This window comes from Ictidomys tridecemlineatus, chromosome X (genome assembly GCF_052094955.1).
Source record: "Ictidomys tridecemlineatus isolate mIctTri1 chromosome X, mIctTri1.hap1, whole genome shotgun sequence".
NCBI lineage: Eukaryota > Metazoa > Chordata > Mammalia > Rodentia > Sciuridae > Ictidomys > Ictidomys tridecemlineatus.
Window position 1 is genome coordinate 73,686,496 of NC_135493.1, and position 19,416 is coordinate 73,705,911.

At 39.4% G+C, this 19,416-nt stretch overlaps 1 protein-coding gene across 3 annotated transcripts in view; it reads left to right on the plus strand.

Annotated features, from left to right (window-relative positions):
* Positions 1–18,365, plus strand: part of Kif4a (kinesin family member 4A) — a 124,457-nt gene extending 106,092 nt beyond the window's left edge. For 2 of the 3 annotated variants that reach the window (XM_040282037.2, XM_078034656.1), the window contains 9 exons: positions 951–1,080; positions 3,564–3,734; positions 4,112–4,219; positions 5,414–5,491; positions 5,930–6,028; positions 6,707–6,886; positions 15,407–15,523; positions 17,185–17,343; positions 17,595–18,365. In XM_040282037.2, the coding sequence (XP_040137971.2) occupies positions 951–1,080; positions 3,564–3,734; positions 4,112–4,219; positions 5,414–5,491; positions 5,930–6,028; positions 6,707–6,886; positions 15,407–15,523; positions 17,185–17,343; positions 17,595–17,798 (1,246 nt within the window). In that variant the 3' untranslated portion in view covers positions 17,799–18,365. The remainder of the gene's footprint in view (positions 1–950; positions 1,081–3,563; positions 3,735–4,111; positions 4,220–5,413; positions 5,492–5,929; positions 6,029–6,706; positions 6,887–15,406; positions 15,524–17,184; positions 17,344–17,594) is intronic. The other variant, XM_005339985.4, reaches the window with a different exon arrangement.
* Positions 18,366–19,416: the final 1,051 nt, after the last annotated feature.

The window sequence follows — 19,416 nt, forward strand, 5'->3', positions numbered from 1 at the left end:
TTAATGAATGGGGTCTTGAGACCACCAAATATGAGAAAAACCATCTTAGATTACTTTTGTCCCATCTTCCTTATAGGAATCTAACATAGTATCACAAGTTAAGCACATGCTGGTATTCTCCCTCTCACTGGAAACAGCATATTTGAAAAGGAAGTTATTAATAAAACTGAAATATTATATAGAATTTCTTCTAGGCCATACTTGATTGGAAAGTATCTGGAATTTCTAACCAGGGTTAGGGTATCTAGTCATAGAAACTTCTCAGTCCTGTGGAAGGCATTTTAAAATAATCTCTCATTGTAGGAAATGATGGTGCATGCCTATAATCCTAGCAACTTTGGAGACTGAGGCAGGAAAATTGCAAGTTCAGGGCCAGCCTCAGCAACTTAGTGAGATGCTGTATCAAAATAAAAAATAAAAAGGACTAAGGATGTGGCTCAGTGGTAAAGTGCCCCCTGGTGCTCCCAGTACCAAAATAAACAATAATTTCCTATAATACCAGCCATGGGTATCAATTTGGTATTTGATTCCAGCAAAGAACACCTACCTATTCTTGTGAGATTTTCCTTCAGGTCTCCAACCTGAATCTCTTCCTTCCATGGGTGGACTATTGTTACATAGTCCAAATTTATAGGGCTTCATGACAAAGTCATAGTATTGAGTCAGTCAGTCTACTATAATACAGGCCTAACCATAATATATCTTTCCAAGTCTCAGTATATATGACCTATTTATTTCAACCAGTATTTAATAAAATAAAAACCATTTGGATAATCTCCTGGAGTCCATTTGTAACCAATTTTTAGGTACTATGTAAAATTCTAACCAGATGACTCAGTCATTATTTAACTGATATCTCCATTCATAAACCACTTTAAAGTTTCTACTCAGAGTTCTTATTCTTCCTGGTATTGAAGCTATTCACAACAAAACTGTTTCTGTTTGTGAAGGAGCGCTCAGATTGCTGACCTACAGCAGAAGCTACTGGATGCAGAAAGTGAAGACAGGCCAAAACAACGTTGGGAGAATATTGCTACAATTCTGGAAGCCAAGTGTGCCCTGAAATATTTAACTGGAGAGGTAACTATCACTCTTACTACCAACAATTAGGGATCTGGTTAGGTAGGTTCAAATAAAATACCTTGGAGCCAGGTGTGGTGGCACATGCCTGTAATCCCAGTGACTCATGAGGCTAAGGCATGAGGGTCACAAGTTGGAAGCCAGCTTCAGCAACTTAGCAAAGACCCTGTCTCAAAACTAATGAAAAGGGGGGCTGGGGTTGTGCCTCAGTGGTAGAGTGCTTGCCTAGCACATGTGAGGCACTGGGTTTAATCCTCAGCACCATATAAAAATGAAATAAAGATATTGTGTGTCCACCTACAACTAAAAAATAAATATTTTTTAAAAAACTAATAAAAGGGGGCTAGGAATATAGTTCAGTGTTAGAGCACCACTGGGTTCAATCCCTAGTACCACAAAAATGAAACAAACAAGATAGCTTTGGAATACTATCATCATGTCCTCGCCAGTTTGTTCTCTCCTCTCTTCTCTCTTCTCTCTTCTTTCTTCTCTCTTCTCTCTTCTCTCTTCTCTCTTCTCCCTTCTCCCTTCTCCCTTCTCCCTTCTCCCTTCTCCCTTCTCCCTTCTCCCTTCTCCCTTCTCCCTTCTCCCTTCTCCCTTCTCCCTTCCCCCTTCCCTTCCCTTCCCTCTCTCTCTCTCTCCAAGGGATTGAACCCAGGGGTGCTTAACCACTGAGCCACATCCCTAGCCCTTTTTATTTTTGAGACAGGGCTTCCCTAAGTTGATGAGGCTGGCTTTGAACTTATGATCCTCCTGCTCAGCCTCCCAAGCCACTGGGATTACAGGTATGCACCACTGTGCCAGCTTCTTGCCATTTTTCATGGAAAAATCCAGTGATACTAACATTAGAGAGTTTACTGCATAAAAATTGATATAAGCGGACTGGGGCTGTAGCTCAGTGGCAGAGTGCTTGCCTAGCATGTGTGAGGCCCTGTGTTCGATCCTCAACACCACACAAAAATAAATAAAATAAAGGTATTGTGTCCATCTACAACTTAAAAAAATTTTTTTAAAGTTGATATAAGCAGGAGCTGGTGTTGTAGCTCAGTGGTAGAGCACTTGCCTGGCATGTGCAAGGCACTGGGTTTGATTCTCAGCACCATATATAAATAAGTGAACAAAATAAAGGCCCACCCAGCATCTAAATAAATTAATAAAATTGAAAAAAATTTTTAAAAAGTTGATATAAACAAGTAGAGGCCAGTCATTTACAAAAAATATCATATGACTCAAATTGATACTTATCATGCTTGGCATAAATCAAGTGCTCAATAAATGTTAACTGTTGCTCTTAGAAAAAGGCCAGAATGCCACAGTGGGCTACTGGCTAAACATAAACTATTATTATATTGTACTATTTGTTAAAAGACCTATGAGATGTATATTCAAAAACTTTAAGATACAGTCTTGAAAAGAGAAAACCTAAACATCTTTTGACATATAAAGATTCATTTTAAGGAAAAGCTATCTTCAGTGACCTTAAAATAATGCATCATCTTCCATTGTCACAAGAGGAGTGAAAACTAATAACCTCTAGTGATTGAGGCATTTTTCACTCAAGACAAGCACAAAATCCATCTGAGGGCTGGGGATGTGGCTCAAGCGGTAGCGTACTCACCTGACATGCGTGCGGCCTGGGTTCGATCCTCAGCACCACATACCAACAAAGATGTTGTGTCCGCCGAGAACTAAACAATAAAACATTAAAAATTCTCTCTCTCTCTCTCTCTCTCTCTCTCTCTCTCTCTCTCTCTCTCTCTCTCTCTCCCTCCCTCCCTCCCTCTCTCCCTCCCTCCCTCCCTCCTTCCCTCCCTCTCTCTCCCCCTCTCCTCTCTCACTCTCTCTTTAAAAAAAAAATCCATCTGAATCCACAAGTTAAAGTAATGCAACCCTTTCACATTTTGGTGTTAGGTTAGCAGATTTGTTCTACCAAGAAATCTTGATTAGGTTTGTGAATGCTGGTATTTATGATGTTCACCATCTGGGCTAGTAGTAAATGCAAAACTAGGCCAGCACAGGATATGAATCCAGCCTGAAGAGCCAGATCTGCAGTTTCAGCTAAAGTGTCTACAAGTTCTGACGTGTGAACACAGACATTCTGAGACAGGACAGAATTGGACATAAGGGTGTGTCATGTCAATTTCTCTTCAGACTTAAATATCAGAATTTTGGAATCATCATATACTGTTCAGGTTAGGTTTATTTGGACCTTAAGGGAGAGCAAGATATAAAATGAATTTAGCTATTGCTTTCAGAACTCAAATACATGTCACAGTAGAAATATGGACTCTTGGCCTAGGAGCAGAACAGTAGTCCTATTAATATTCACTGTTAGAATCCATATGACATGAAAAAATAAGAATGGAATTACACATGAAGACACTTTCCTCAGACCATTTAAAGAAAGCTAATATGTTCCTGCCTAATGAATGGGGAAAGGTGGGTTATTCTCCAAGTAAATTGATCTCTTTTATCTCTTCTAGCTGGTCTCCTCCAAAATACAGGTCAGCAAGCTTGAAAGCAGCCTGAAACAGAGCAAGGCCAGCTGTGTGGACATGCAGAAGATGCTGTATGAGGAACGAAATCGTTTTGCCGAGATAGAGACAGAGTTACAAGCTGAGCTGGTCAGAATGGAGCAACAGCACCAAGAGAAGGTACACTGACAAGCCAAGAAGCTAGATACAGACACAAAGCTGTCATTGCCCTTTGTTAGCTTAAAAAAGTAGTGGAGGGTAATGAATTTCCTTCAAAAGTGCATGTGCTATTTTCTAAATTTTGCAAATGAGAAACATGAAACAGAGAAAAGTGATATACCTAAGTTCATACCTACCCATGGTAATAGCTCTTAGCTTCTGGCTTGAATCCCAAGATTAATGTGCTGAGAAACATTGTTGCTGTTCAAGCCATAGAGCAAAAAGAACAGTTTGCCTGTAAATCATGAAGGAGTCACTTGGATCACTGCTTGAACTAGGTAAAAATCCTTCTTTCCCCTGGTTCCTCTGATACTACTATGGATTGTGTCTTTCTCTAGGTGCTGTACCTTCTTAGCCAGCTACAGCAAAGCCAAGTGGCAGAGAAGCAGCTGGAGGAGTCAATTAGTGAAAAGGAGCAGCAGCTGCTGAGCACACTGAAGTGTCAGGTATGAGAAGACAGAAAAGGTCTCCAGAGGAGGGTTTCACATGCCTCATCAAGAATCGTGTCTCATTTAGACCATTGTACTTGCAGCAGAGAGTAAGAACTACTGAAGAAAGGCTTAAAATGGTAGCCTCTACTGCTTTTTGTCCCTACTTGATTAGATGAGAGATAATCAGAATGTAGCCATATACAGGATCACCTTGTTTTTGGTACCATAACACCAATATATACTCCATACCAGACTTTGAGGCCTCCTGTTTCTATTGTGTCAACACTGAACTCTAAAAAGCTGAGACAGTGAAATTATCTAATAGTTACTTAGAATCCTAGGGACAATTATATCTTCCTGAGCTTGTTCTGAGCTGAGACCTGACATGTTTGTAAAATGCCTGGGGTCTGAATTTTCTTGCAGAGACTAAGAACACCACACCCTTTAGTAACAAGTTGGAGCACTTTTTGTACATCTTAGAATCTTTCTCCTGCAATACCATCCCTAGGGTTTCCTTGGCACCTCCCACATAAGGTGTAATCGAACTTGTTAAGGTTATATGTATGGATCCAGTTGTATTAAGCTCCAGGAAGCTTAATAAGGCTTATGAGACTTGGAAATAAACTGTCTAGTCTATGTTCAATAGGATGAATAGAAGCATTTGTAGCTTCAGGAAACAGAGCTAACGAGTTCTGTGGATTTCTGAATCTGCATCCTGATGTGAATACAGAATATGAGGCTAAAGAATGGAAAAGAATAAGGAAGACTTCTCAGACTGAGTCCACGGTTCCTACTAGTGTGGTTAGTGCTGATGAGGAACATTGGAATAGAAGTGGTATTCAGTTGTAATTCCAGCAATTTGGGAAGCCTATGTGGGAGGATCACAAGATCAAGGCCAGCCTAGACATCTTAGCAAGACCCTGTCTCAAAATAAAAAATGAAGGGCTGGGGATGCAGCTCAGTATTAGACTGCCACTGGGTTCACCCCAATCCCTTAAAAAAAGAGGTATTTAGGACACCTAGAAATTGGGAGTAAGGTAATTTTCTGGGTGCCAGTGCCTGCTATGCAAAACCCATCTGTTGCCAGGAACTTGGCAGCAGTATGTTTTTTCTTTTCTTTTTTTTTTTTTTTGATCTAAGTGAGTTCTTTAGTAACCTACACGTAGTGCCCCAAATAACCCCACCTATCACTACACTATCTGAAAATAGGATGAAGAACTGAAGAAGATGCAAGAAGTATGTGAGCAAAATCAGCAGCTTCTCCAAGAGAATGAACTCATGAAGCAGGTAATAGAGTTCCCCATCGACTTGATAAGGCCCTGGGACAGCTGATTGCCACTGAGGCCACCACTTAGGAACAACCCTTAATTTGGTGATTTAGCTGTACTTTTTGAGGTCTACATTGTGTTTCCATGTGACCCAATCATGTGCATTTCAAAGTGGTAAAAACACAAGTTTTAAAATATGCCTCTTTTTGATCAGATAACAATCTTAGAAAGTAGGAGTCCTTGAACCTACTCTAAGCCTGCCTCACTTTACTTGGTTTAAAATTGAGCTGGCTGAACTTGGAATGTAGCTCGGTGGTAGAGCACTTGTGTAGCATGCACTTAGTCCTGGGTTCTATCCCCAGCACCATTAAAAAAATGTTTGGAAGTTTGGTGTTTTAGCCATGAGCACTCCTAAAAGCTGCCTACATTTTACTCTCTGTCTCTCTTTTTCAAATAGAAACTGACCCTCCTCCAAGTAGCCAGCAGAACAAAACCTCATCTTCCTAAGGATAACCTTCTATCTCCAGACTCTTCCTTTGAATATATCCCACCCAAGGTAAAATGCTTAATACCTACGATAACTTTGCATAGCCCAAGTTCAGGGTGAGTATGCAAAATTACCTTTTTTAAAAGGTTAACAGTTAAAATACCCAAATTCTAAATCTCAGTTTTTCTTAGAGTCCTAAGTAGAATTATAGAGTCCTATGAAAAATAGGTGTGTTTTTTTCCTCAGAAGTCTGACTTTTGTTTGGTGTTGTGGCTCAGTGGTAGAGTGCTTGCCTAACATGCATGAGGCACTGGGTTCAATCCTCAATACCACATAAAAATAAATAAAATAAAGTCATTGTGTCCATCTACAACTAAAGAAAAATATTAAAAAAAAGAATTCTGACTTTTGTCCATGAATTGGCTTTATGTAATACAACTGAGGAGGAGGAGAAGGAAAAAAAGAGCAATGTTCAGCTGTCCATCCAAAAATCATTATCTCATCACATCATGAGTCCTCCCTTCCTCCCTCAGATTGATCAGCATCCAGTTTCTATCCCTTCAAAGACTCTGTGAGGCCAAAGGCTAAAGCAATTTTTTTTCTGATTGGTAAAGACAAGTGGGATATATTTGAGGAGTCTGAAATCTCTGCTTTGAGAATATAGCTGGAAGCAGCTACTGGGAAGATATGATACCATATGTATTATTTAATTTTTATTAAATAATCACTTCAAATATTTTTTCTTAGCCAAAACCTTCCCGTGTTAAAGAAAAATTTATAGAGCAAAGCATGGACATCAAGGATCTAAATATTATCCGTGAACATGAGGAAGGTGATGGTGATGGTGATGGTGATGGTGAAGATGAAGACGATGAAGAATGGAAGCCAGCAAAATTAGTTAAGGTGTCCAAGAAGAACACCCAAGGGGTAGGAGCCAGCTCTTTAAGTCAGTTAAGGATTCTACTCATTTATATTCACTGTCAGTGAGATAGTTTTCTTAATCTAGGAATGTTCTGGCCCCTATCCTGCATCCAAGCCCCTTGGATCCCATTCAGAGTCATTGACTCCCCTAAGGGGGATTTGTTGGGCCAGCTCTGTGTAAAACCTAGGGCCAACAGAGAGGGAGGGCAGCATGAGTGTACAAGGTGGCTCTCTTTGTTTTCTCAGGATCTTCCTAGCCTGAGTAGGTAGTGTTCTATACCATTTCATTGAAGCTGATTAAAAATCGATCATACCAGTCCTTCATATTTTTAGGGCACTTTATAGTTTACATATCATTCTCATTTATGTAATCTTTTAATCATCACAAAATATCCACTGAGATATTTATTATTTGCATTTTATAGCTAGACCTCAGACCCACAGAAGGGTAATGATCTTTCCCAAGGTCATAAAATCAAATAATGGGATTTAAAACTGAATATTCTCTGAGTACAGTTTGTTTCTACCAATGATGTCATGTCAGTAAAAACTGCAGATCAGAAGCTCAGTGGGTAATTTATCTTTCTTGCCTATTATAGTGATTTTTGCTCACTAGGCTAAGGGGCTAAAGGAATTACAGAAAAAGCTAATAATTAAGATTAAACACACCAAGTTAAGGCTAGTTAGGAACAATCTGACATCGAGGCATGCTTTATTTACTTAAACAATGATAGACCTACACAATTATCAAACATAGATGTTTTATGTTGAAATATTAACTTCCTAGGCACTACAATTCACCACCACTACCCCAGCTGTGCCCTACAGCCACATTCCACTTACAAAGAACAATTCACACATTACCTTAGCTGGCTTCCTAGAAGCTTATTTGATCTGATTAGCTGATAGCTCACCACATGGGGAACTGAGCCTTGTAAAGCCACAATACCAGAGCTGAAGCAAGTTGGAAGGAATAGGTACTTGTGTGGTATTAAGGTATTTGTTCAGCCAGAGTCATCAGAAGTGCAACATACCACATGTTCAAAATGGGACTAAGAGTCCATCCTTGGCCCCAGAAAACATAATTTAATGGGAAAACAAGGCAAAGAAGTAGAAGCATAACTTATCTCTGGAATATTTATCAGCATATTTATCTCTGGAAGCTGGACTAAGGGGTTTTTGGGTTTTTAAAGTCAAATTAACAAGGCCTAATTTAGGAAGATGCTATTGAAAGGTGACTATTGCTGCATTATAAGATAGAAAGGTAAGTCTTTCATCTTGAGCAAACAGGGAGAACATTTTTGGCACATTGCATAGCAAATTGCAAAAATTTAAAAATGCTAGAAGAATGGGTATTGGGACATTAAAGAAAATGGGGCAGAGCATGTCTTTCTTTCATTTCCTCAACAAGCATTTATGGACACCTTACTATGGTTGAAGTGGAAAGCATGAACTGAATGTAGATTTGAAGGCTGAGTTGAGATGTACACACAGAAAAAAAAAAATGTTAGAGGGTCTTGTTAGACCAGGACGCAAGAAAAGATCACTGACTCCAATCAAAATCAAATTAAAGCAAGCTTATTATTTCGACCCCTGGGCTGCCTCTCCTGCCCAAAACCACAGGAAACAAGACAGCAGCAGCAGCTTTCCTGCAGCTCAGCTTTATAGCCCAGAAAGTTACACAAAGGGGGGTTACAGATAACAGAACTCTGACAAGCATCACACTAATGGTAGTTTACATTTTTTGCTGGCCCCAACGTCAGAATTTATGAGGACCATTAGAGCCTCAGAGAAGGTCGTTATCTGGCCAGGGAAGGCCAAGATTTGTGAGGCATCACTAAAGTTTCAGAGAGGGCTGCTATCTGGTCAGAGAGCCAAGCATGGGTGGGTTCAAGGCACCGGCAGGCATTCCATGCAGGTTCAGAATTTGCAGTAATTTATAGTAAAGTCGAAATTAGCTTTTCATGGCTTTGTGGTGAGATGAATCCCAATTTTGAGAGAAAATCAGGTTGGGTCTATCAGTCTAAAGCCTCTGAGGAAAGGAGTTTGCAAAATTGCCAGTAGTTGGTGTACACACACACACCGCGTACATATTATACATATACGGTTATGTCTGTGTCAAAGTCTTACTACCTCTCTGACATTCTGACCTGATTCCTGGGATGAGAGACAATAAGGATGAAGCTACACCTCATGTACGTGACACTCGTGACTATATATATCCTGTGTGTCATGGCTGTTCTGTACTACCACTACAGAGTGTTTAACCTCTGCTTGCTTAAAAACTAGCATGGGGAGTGCTGGGGTTGAGGCTCAATGGTAGAGTGCTTTCCTAGCATGTGTGAGGCACTGGGTTCAATTCTCAGCACCACAGGTAAATAAATGAATAAAATAAAGGTCCATCAACATTTAAAAAAATAGCATAAGGGGAAACTCACAGGCAGCTCATTGTATTCCACTTGTTAGAAAGATGTTCCTTGTTTAGCTGAAATGAGCTGTCCTAGTGTTTTTGTTTTTGTGACAGGGTCTCCCTAAGTTGCTGAGGCTGGCCTCAAACTTGTGATCCTCTTGATTTAACTGCTCCAGTAGCTGAGATTATAAGCATGCACCACTGTGCCTGGCTTCCCAATGGGTCTCAGCAATGTAAAAGTCTAATTATTGTTCTTTATGACAGTTCTTCAGGTGCATCGTTTATATTATCTCTTTGGATAAAATATAGAAACAAGGACAAGGTAACAGAACATTTTTAAGCATTTAGATGAATTTGTAAATGGCTGAAGGAATGTAACCAGGCTACAACCATCAATAGACCAATGTTATCCGGGTAAGGTATCTTTAGGACATGTCGTAGAATTTTATCTTTTGTTTGTCTTATTGAAAACAATAAAAAATAATTTTTCACTTTTTAAAAACAAATTTTGGTACGAGGGATTGAACCCAGAGGCACTTTACCACTTAATTATATTCCCAGCACTTTTTTTATTTTGAGGCAGAGGTCTTGCTAAGTTGCTTAGAACCTCACTACGTCGCTGAGACTGGCTTTGAACTTGGCAGTCCTCCTGCCTCAGCCTCCCGAGTCACTGGGATTACAGGTGTAAACCACCATTCCCAATATCATTTATTTTTTTATTGGTGGTTAAAATTATATATAATAGTAGGATTCATTATGACATATTTATACATGCCCATGCCCATACATAATTTGATTAATCTTACTTCTTAGTAATCTCCCTTTCCCTCCCATCCTCCCTTAAATTTTTTTTATTATCATAATGACTAGAGTTGGCAAGTATGACTAAGATTATGGTGATGATGATGATTTTTCATGCTGGAGGTGGAACCCACAGGTGCTCTATGTCTAAGCAGACCTTTTTAAATTTTATTTTGAGACAGGGTCTCTCTAAATTGTCAAGGCCATCCTCAAACTTGCAATCCTTCTTCCTCAGCCACTCTAGTAGCTGGGATTACAGGTGTGCACCAATACACCCGCCTGAAAATATTATCAGCCTTAAAAATGTTCCTGTTGTTCTTGCTTTGACAGCACATATACTTTAAAAGATTTCCTGTCCTTTGATCCTATCCTATTTCTTCCTATACATGTAGGAATTTATACTAAGGAACTAGACATTGGTATGTAAATAGATGTATTCATTCAACGAAACTTTTGTGAGTATCTATATGCCATGTACTGTTTTTAGGTACTGAGAATACAATAGAGTTTAAGAACTTTGCCTTCATGAAACACATTCTTGTGGAAAGAGACAGAAAAACAAAATAATTTTAGATGATGATGTAGAAAAAGTAAAGAAAATATAGAGAAACCATTGAGAATGATGGGTTAGGAAAAGGGTGGATAGATGTCTGAGATCTGAACAAAAGAGAAAGTCAGGAAAAAATCAGAGGAAGAACAGCAAATGCAATGAGCTCATGACAGGAATGAGCTTGGCATCTCAAGGAACAGTAGAAAAGGCATGAGTGGCTAGAGTGTGTTGAGAAGTAGAAGAGAGCAAACAGCACAGGTAAAGTCAGAGGGGCAGATTGGAGGGCCTTGTCATTCAGGGATATCCACTGCAACATGATTTATGTTAGTGAACAATTTATTTGAAAACAGTCTTAAGCTGGCACAGTAGCACATGCCTATTACTCAAGAGGTTGAGGCAGGAGAATCAAAGTTGGAGGCCAGACTCAGCAATTTAGCAAGACATTATCTCAAAAAAAAAAAAAAAAAGGAACTGCAGTGGTAAAGTACTCTTGGGTTCAATCCCTAGTACAGGGGGAAAAACAGAATATAACATTAGGAGATTAGTTAAATAAACTGGCTTGTCCACATGATGAAAATGAAAATTAAATACAACTATTAAAAATCATGATTTTCAAATTTTATTAAATCATAATATCCTCATAATCAGTAAAAAATAAGATGTTCTCATGGTTTTCTTTATCTTTACAACTACAGAGCAAAGGTGATGATTCTCATATGATAAAGAATTAATGACTTGAATTTTATTACAAATTCAGTATGAGTCCACAAAGATATTTTATTTTGTCTTGTTTGGTTTGGTTTTGCAGTCCTAGGGATTGAATGTAAAGGCTCACACTTCCTACCACTGAACTATATCCCCAGCCTTTTTAGTTAGTTTTTTTTTAATTTATTTTTAGAAGTAGTTGAACACAATAATTTTATTTTATTTATTTTTAAATATTTTTTAGTCATAAATGAACATTATTTATCTTTATTTGGTGCTGAGGATCGAACCCAGGGCCTAGCACATGCTAGGCAAGCATTCTACCACTGAGCCACAACCCTATCCCCTCCCAGCCTTTTTAAATTTTTTTTAGTTGTAAATGAACACAGTACTTTTATTTTTATTTATTTATCTTTATGTGGTGCTGAGGATCAAACCCAGTACTCACACACATGCCAGGCAAGTGCTCTACCACTGAGCCACAACCCCAGTGCCAGCCCCTTTTAAATTTTATTTTGAGACAGGGTCTTGCTTAGTTGCTGAGACTGCCCTTGAACTTAGGATCCTTCTGCCTAAGCCCCCCAGGTAGCTGGAATAACTGGCATGAACCATCATCATCAGCTCCAAAGATGTGATAAGAAGAAAAAAACAAGCAACTGTGACCCTAGGCTTCATTAACTAGATTATCAGATCCACAGCAAGGAAGGTGTTTGTCATAGTCTATTTCACAGTGGACACTCCACACTGTGAAGAAAGTTGTGTTCATTTTTGGATCTCACAATTAAAAATGAACTTTGAAAAATTGGTGTGTACTCAGGGTGATGAGGATACTTGGAAATCATATCATTTGGTAAATCATTGAGGAAACTAAGTATCTTTAGCTTTGTGCAGAATTAGGGAAATCTGGGGAGTAAAATAATTATGTTTGAATGACTATGCCATGAAAATGAGATTAAACTGACTCCATGTCATTCCAGATGGCAAAATTGGGTCCTGGGGTTAAAAGTTATAGAAACTGTCATCATCTTTGGATAAATAGAGCTTCGGATAACTAGACTAGGGATGTTAGAAAAGGGCTTTGTGCATCAAACCAGGTTTTAGAAGTTCATTGATGTCCCTTCTGACTCCTACATGTCTCTTCCAGGCCAAACTACCCCAGTTTCTTCTACAGTTTTCTTTCTTTATATAATTATTTTATTTTATTATTGTTATTTCTGGTACTGGGATTGAAACCAGGAGTGCTAAGCAACTGAGCCACATTCCCAGCCCTTTTTATTTTTAATTTTGAGACAGGATCTCACTAAGTTGCTGAGGCTGGCCTTAAACTTTCAATCCTTCTGTCTCAGCCTCACAAGTCTCTGGGATTAGAGGCATGCTCCATCAAACTCAGGTAATTATCTTATTTTTATTTATATATGTTAATTATACATATCCATGGGGTTTAGTTTGAAATTTTCACACATGCATATATTGTGCACTAATCAAATCCAACCTCCCTTTTTCCACCCTCCACCCTCTTCCCCCATGTATTTACCCTTCCCAACTGATATTAATCACTATTCTACATTCAGGTCAACTTCCTTTTTACCTTGAACATATAAGAGAGACCATTTGGTACTTGTCTCTCTGTGTCTGACTTATTTTCCTTAACATAATGTCTGCCAGTTCCACCCATTCCACTATTTTTCTTATAGCGTTGCTTCCTATAATCTGGTCACCAACCTTTTTTTGTTTAATTCCCTCTTTAGTAAACATATTTGCACAAAAAAACTCAATGTGTGTAAAAGAAAATATGCATATTGATTAAATGGGTTTAATATAGGGGAAACCTTTATAAGAATGTCAGGCACATATTAATGTTAACTATTACTATGACAGCCTTGTTTGTAATGGTGAAGAATGTCACTATCAGGAGAACAGATAAACTGTGTTTTTAGAATGCAACTAAAGCTAAATGTATCAACATAAAATAAGTTACCATTTATATTAAGTTTAAAATTTGAGACAATACTTTTTTAAAAATTCATGTGCAGTAAAAGACATGCATAGGGATGATAAACACCTACAGTAATTCAGGACACTGTTCACTCCTGAGAGAGAGGCAAATGAGGTTAAGAAAGGGTCAGGGTAGGAAACCTTATTAAGGGGGTAGTAGGGACATGAGTGAGGTTTTTCTTATTATTGTTGTCTATGCTTTTGTATATGTGAAAAATTATGGTGCCCTAAAATGGGATTCATTATTTCAAATAGGCTTCAACTGACCCAGGGTATCATGATATAATTGCTCCCCATATGATCTGAACTCCAAATTTCTGCCTGACTACATTTGCCTTTTGACAGCTATTTCACATTGTTGACACAGAGAGTTTGCTCACTCTCAAATCCCTAGGCACTTTCTGCACAAACTACTTTTAAGTTAGATTTCTCTCCATATTATATTTATATGGATGATTTGAAGCGGGGGACCCAAATAGCAAATTTAATTTACTCCTATTTGGTTCTTTTCTTTCTACTTTCAACTTGTAATTCCAGCCTGTCAAAATATTTTTGGATTGCAACTTTTTTCTCTTACCTATTAATAATCCTTCCAGCATTGGGGTTGTGGCTCAGCGGTAGAGCACCCGTCTAGCACGTCTGAGGTGCTAGGATCGATCCTCAGTACCACATAAAAATAAATAAATAAAATAAAGGTATAAAAAATAATAATAATTCTTTTTGCTATTGTTAGAGCTGATAAATAAGCCTACCTTGTAAACTGGTTGTGAGAGTTCATATTTACATATATGAAAATACCCTGAAAACTATAAAGTGCTATCAAATGTAAATGATTTGGGCTGGGGTTGTAGCTCAGTGGTAGAACACTTGTCTGGCACATGTGAGGCACTGGGTTCGATCCTCAGCACCACATAAAAATAAATAAATAAAAGTATTATGTCCATCTACAACTAAAAACATTAAGAAATGTAAATGATTTTATTTCATTCCATCAATTCTTTGTTAAAATGTTGAATGATTAAAGTGCTGACAAAGAGCTGGGCATGGTGGTGCACACCTGTAATCCCAGTAGCTTAGAAGGCTAAGGCAGGAGGATCACAAGTGCAAAGCCAGCTGCAGCAACTTAATGAGGCACTTAGCAACTCAGTAAGACCCTGTCTCTATTAAAATATAAAAAGATCTGGAGATGCTGCTCAGTGGTTAGGCACCCCTAGGATAAATCCCCACTAGCAAAAAAAAAAAAAAAAAAAAGCCCAGGCTGACACTGGACAAAATGTAGAAACGTGAATTGGATGAAAATACAATTAGATAGATCTAAATATATCAAGCAACTATGCTCAGGCCTTAAATATACCTAAGTATACTACCATTCAGCTTGCAATTCTTCACTTTACCCATAAAATTGTCAAAATAAAACATTAGGGCTAGGGTTGTGGCTCAGTGGTAGAGCGCTTGCCTAGCATGTGTGAGGCACTAAGTTTGATTCTCAGCATTACATGTAAATAAATAAAATAAATATCCATCAACAACTAGAAAAAAATATTTTTTAAAAAAGGAATCTAAGCCAGGCATGGTGGTGCATGCCTGTAATCCCAGCGCCTTGGGAGGCTGAGGCAGGAGGATAGTGAGTTCAAAGCCAGCCTCAGCAAAAGCATGGCCCTAAGCAACTCAGTGAGACCCTGTCTCTAAATAAAATAACAAAATAGGGCTGGGGATGTGGCTCAGTGGTTAAGTGCCCCTGAGTTCAATCCCCAATACCAAACAAAACAAAAAAGGAGTCCATCAATCACCTTGCATTATTATTGCTATCCCTCGTTTCTCTTTCAAGTATACTATTCAAAACAGAAAATGGATTTGCCAAGCATGACATGTTCTCAGTTAAACCTGTGGTAGTTATTGGTGATCATTATTTCACAAAAAGAGATGACTGAAGAGATTGAAGTTTGATAGAGATGATGGTACTTTCCATTTCTTTTCTATACAGGCTTGCAAATGAAGGGAAGGCACTTTAAACTAGGTTTCTAATCCTTTCAGTAATGTGTCTTTCCACAAACTTGTTTTGTAGTGTTCTTGCAAGGGATGGTGTGGAAACAAGCAATGTGGGTGCAGGAAGCAAAAGTCAGACTGTGGCATAGCCTGTAGCTGTGACCCCACAAAGTGTCGGAACCGCCAGCAAGGCCAGGTAGGACCAATACCATTTCCCCTCAACCATTACCCTTCACCATTCCCTCATGATTCCCACTAGTTTCCAACCTCTTTCTGCCTTCTATCCTGCAACCTGGAGTCTCCTATATAGCTCTTCCTACCCTTCTCCTACTCTCTGCACCTAGAAAACAGGCATAGTCTTCAGTTCTTTCTCCCTGCTCACCTGTCCACACACCCCCTTCAGAAACCTCAGCTCTTCCCATGAGATTTCTAAGTATGCAATTGTAAAGTTTCTGTACACTTTCAGAGGCAGGAACACGGAACAGAAAAGCAGGCATTTACAGGCATATATACATGCAGGATCAAACTAGTCCAAAGGCTTAGCTGGAACTGTAAGAGCCACGTGCTGAGCTGGCAACTTCCAGGAAAGAAGTTAATCCTTCTGACATCTTGAGTCATTAGTTATTAGACCCTCTCCATGGGAACCAGCTATTCCATGGCTCTAGGAGAAGACCCACAGGAACCAGGTCTCTCTAATAGTCATTGTGACTCTTACTGTATTATGTAAATGTAGCTATCTTCCTTTTTTTTTTCCTCCCAGGATACCAAAATCAGGGCAACAAAATGTGCCCTGAAAAGAATAGTACCAAGCAGATCAGATCCCTGTACTTGCCTTACACCTACCTATGTCCATGGCAAAACTTATTGCTACAACTTTCCATAGGACGTAAAATAAGTCTACCAAGTGTAGTCTAATGATCATTCATCATGCATTTCTTGACCAACTACACACAAACAGTTTTGCCATGGGTCTTCTATTAAAATACTTAGAAGATAGGTAAGCATCAGAGAACTAAAGCAGCAAGCTAGAGATCAAGATAAGAATCATAGAAGTAGTAAGGACCTTATTTCCATGGTTTTTCATTTTGGTTTTTAGAGTCCTGTAGTTGATCATTACATGGAAGGGCTTCTGGGCTAACAGGTGTGGCCTGAAGGGGCTCAAACACATTTCAGCCAAATTTATTTATTCATATATTGGACTTAGGATTTCAGTTATAAAATCTACTGGTCTAGTCCATTGCTTCCATGTTACAGAAAAGAAAACTAAAGCCCAGAGATAAGTTTAAGTGGCTCACTTGATTTGCCAGGCTTTCTGACTCTTAATCCAGGCCTGTTTCCATAACAACAGGCTATATAATTCTACTCCAAGTTCTACACAGAGTCACTTTGTTACCTAAGCGACTTCTCTCTTGGACATAGTTTCCTTACCTAAAAGAAATACTAATACAGGCAACACCCTATAATGGTGCTATCATAGATTATAGAGAGGAGAAGTTTAATCAAAGAAATGACCCAAGGGCTGAGGATATAGCTCAGTTGGTAGAGAGCTTGCCTTACATGCACAAGACCCTGGGTTCAATCCCCAGCAACAACCAAAAAGAAAGAAAGACCAAGACTTGGCCTTGTTTGAAATCTAGCCTTGTGTCCTGTGCTGCTATCCTATTGAGACCTCTGCCACAGAGGCTACCCCCAAGCATTCCTTCATTCCTTCAGGGACAGAGCATGTCAAGCTCTATGACCGCCCAGGCGTGGTCTCCCTAAGACTTGCTTAGATTGACCAGTCAAGCTTAGATTGACTGATTAGAACTGGGACCTCCCTGGCTAGAGAGGAGCATACTGATTTTGTAACCCTGGTAGCCAAATTTAGAATATGCCCGTCTGGCTGATTCTCAGGATAGCTTGGGCACTGTTGAACGGACCCAGGATTCCGAAGGCTCCTTCAAACTGGAGGATCCCACAGAGGTGACCCCAGGATTGAGCTTCTTCAACCCCGTCTGTGCCACTCCCAACAGCAAGGTAGGTTGGCTATAAGGCAGGCACTGGAAAACTATATTAGCATCCATCACTGCACTAGCTATGACAGAGTCTGATTTGAAAAAAAATTATTATCCACTTTCTGGGAACTGGAAATTGGGCATTGACTGGAATGGTTTGTTTGTTTATTTAACAGAGCCATCTTAGGGGATACCATGTATTACTGGGAATTTGTTAAGCATTTGTACTGCCTCTTTCCAAAGTCTATTCAAACTTGTGTCTGTCCTTCCTAGATTTTGAAAGAGATGTATGATGTGGAGCAGGTGCTACTAAAGAAGGTTACTCCAATTATACCCTCCTTGGACCTCCCAGAACTGAAACATACAGCAACAGAAGCCCGAGAAAATAAGGCTCCAGGGAAGAAAAAGAAGCGAGCTCTGGCCAGCAATACCAGCTTCTTCTCTGGTTGCTCCCCTATTGAAGAAGATGCCCACTGAAGCTGAAGTCACCATTTCTACCCCGTCTGCCTTAGAAGACATTTTCAGGTTGCAGCCAACAGGGGTTTTCTAATGACTTCTCTGGATTTCAGATTTCTTGCTATTAAGAAAAGAGACAGAGTGATACTAAAGGGAAGGGGAAGTTTGTTGAATGTTGACCCTTAGTCTCCAGCCCCTTCCCAGACGACTACTCTTTCTTCTCCAAAAGGTGCTGAGCCACCTACTGAAGAGAAAACCAACTGACCTTCCAATGACTCATCAGGAACCAGTCCTCAGCACAGTCTAGCTTTTTATTTTTTTTAAATTTGTGAGCAGTTATATCTGTCTCCTGATGGAGATGAGGCCAAGGCTTTCCCCTATAAATTGTCTCAGCTTAATGGAGGAGCCTGGCCCAGGATGGAGGCTTGGCTCAAACTCTTTACCCCACCTCAAGAATGGGCGGGGATCTTTATTGCCCTGAGTATGGATTTTAAGTATTTTAACAGGACCCTTAATTGTCTTCCATGTTACTTAAGTAAATAAAATATTTTTAAATGTTAAATAAATAAATAAATAAAATTTAGCCCATCTACTGTTTGGGAAGATCCTTTGGTGCTAGATAGAGAAACAAAATTCAACCTGTGTTCCCTAGCCCCTAGGAAAGCTGTAAGGATATTGATTAAAAGTTCCTGATGGGACTGAGGCTGTAGCTCAGTGGTAGAGCGCCTGCCTCACATGTGTGAGACACTGGGTTCAATCCTTGGCAACACATAAAAATAAATAGATAAAGATATTGTGTCCATCTACAACTAAAAGTATATTTTTTTAAAAAGTTCCTGAACCTACCTTTTGGGGGAAGTTGCTTACCACTTTTTTTCTTTTTTGCAGTGCTAGGGAATGGAACCTAGGGCCTCACATGTGCTAAGCATGAACTCTACCACTGTGTTACACCACCAGCCCACCCTGTCTTTTTGTATAGCTACTCTCTTTCTCAGAGGAGAGTATAGGTTATCATATTTTATCTTATGTTGCTTTGCTACCCTAAGAAACTCAAATAACAGTAGCAAGGCCAGTGGCCAGACCTCCACTCTAAAATCTGCCTGCCTCCAGATCTGGGAAGAAGGAACTACATTTATTAAGCGTCTCCATGTTCCTGCCATAATTTTACTTACTCCTCACAAAAAAATGCTTATTTTGCTGATGAGGAAACAGTGTGTTAGTCAGCTTTACAGCAGAGATAATCAGTTTCTGAAGAGAATAGGTTTATTTTAGCTTATAGTTTCAGAGGTTCTACTACATAGTTTGTTGGTCCTATTTACTTTGGGGCCTGGAATGAGGCAGCATATCATGGTAGAAGCATATGGTGAAGCAAAACTGCTCACCTCATGGCCAGAATGCAAACAAGCGGAAGAAGCTGGGGTCCCACTGTCCCCTTCAAGGGCATATTCCCAATGAACTGAGCACCTTCCACTAGGCCCCACCTCTTAAAGGTTCCACACCTTCCCAAAGAGTGCCACAGGTTGAGAAGCAAGTTTTTAACACATGAGCCTTTGAGAAACATTCCAGGTCCAAAGTATAGCACTGATGTACAAAGAAGTTAGTTAGGTAACTTATCTAGAATCATAAAGTTTGGAATAAT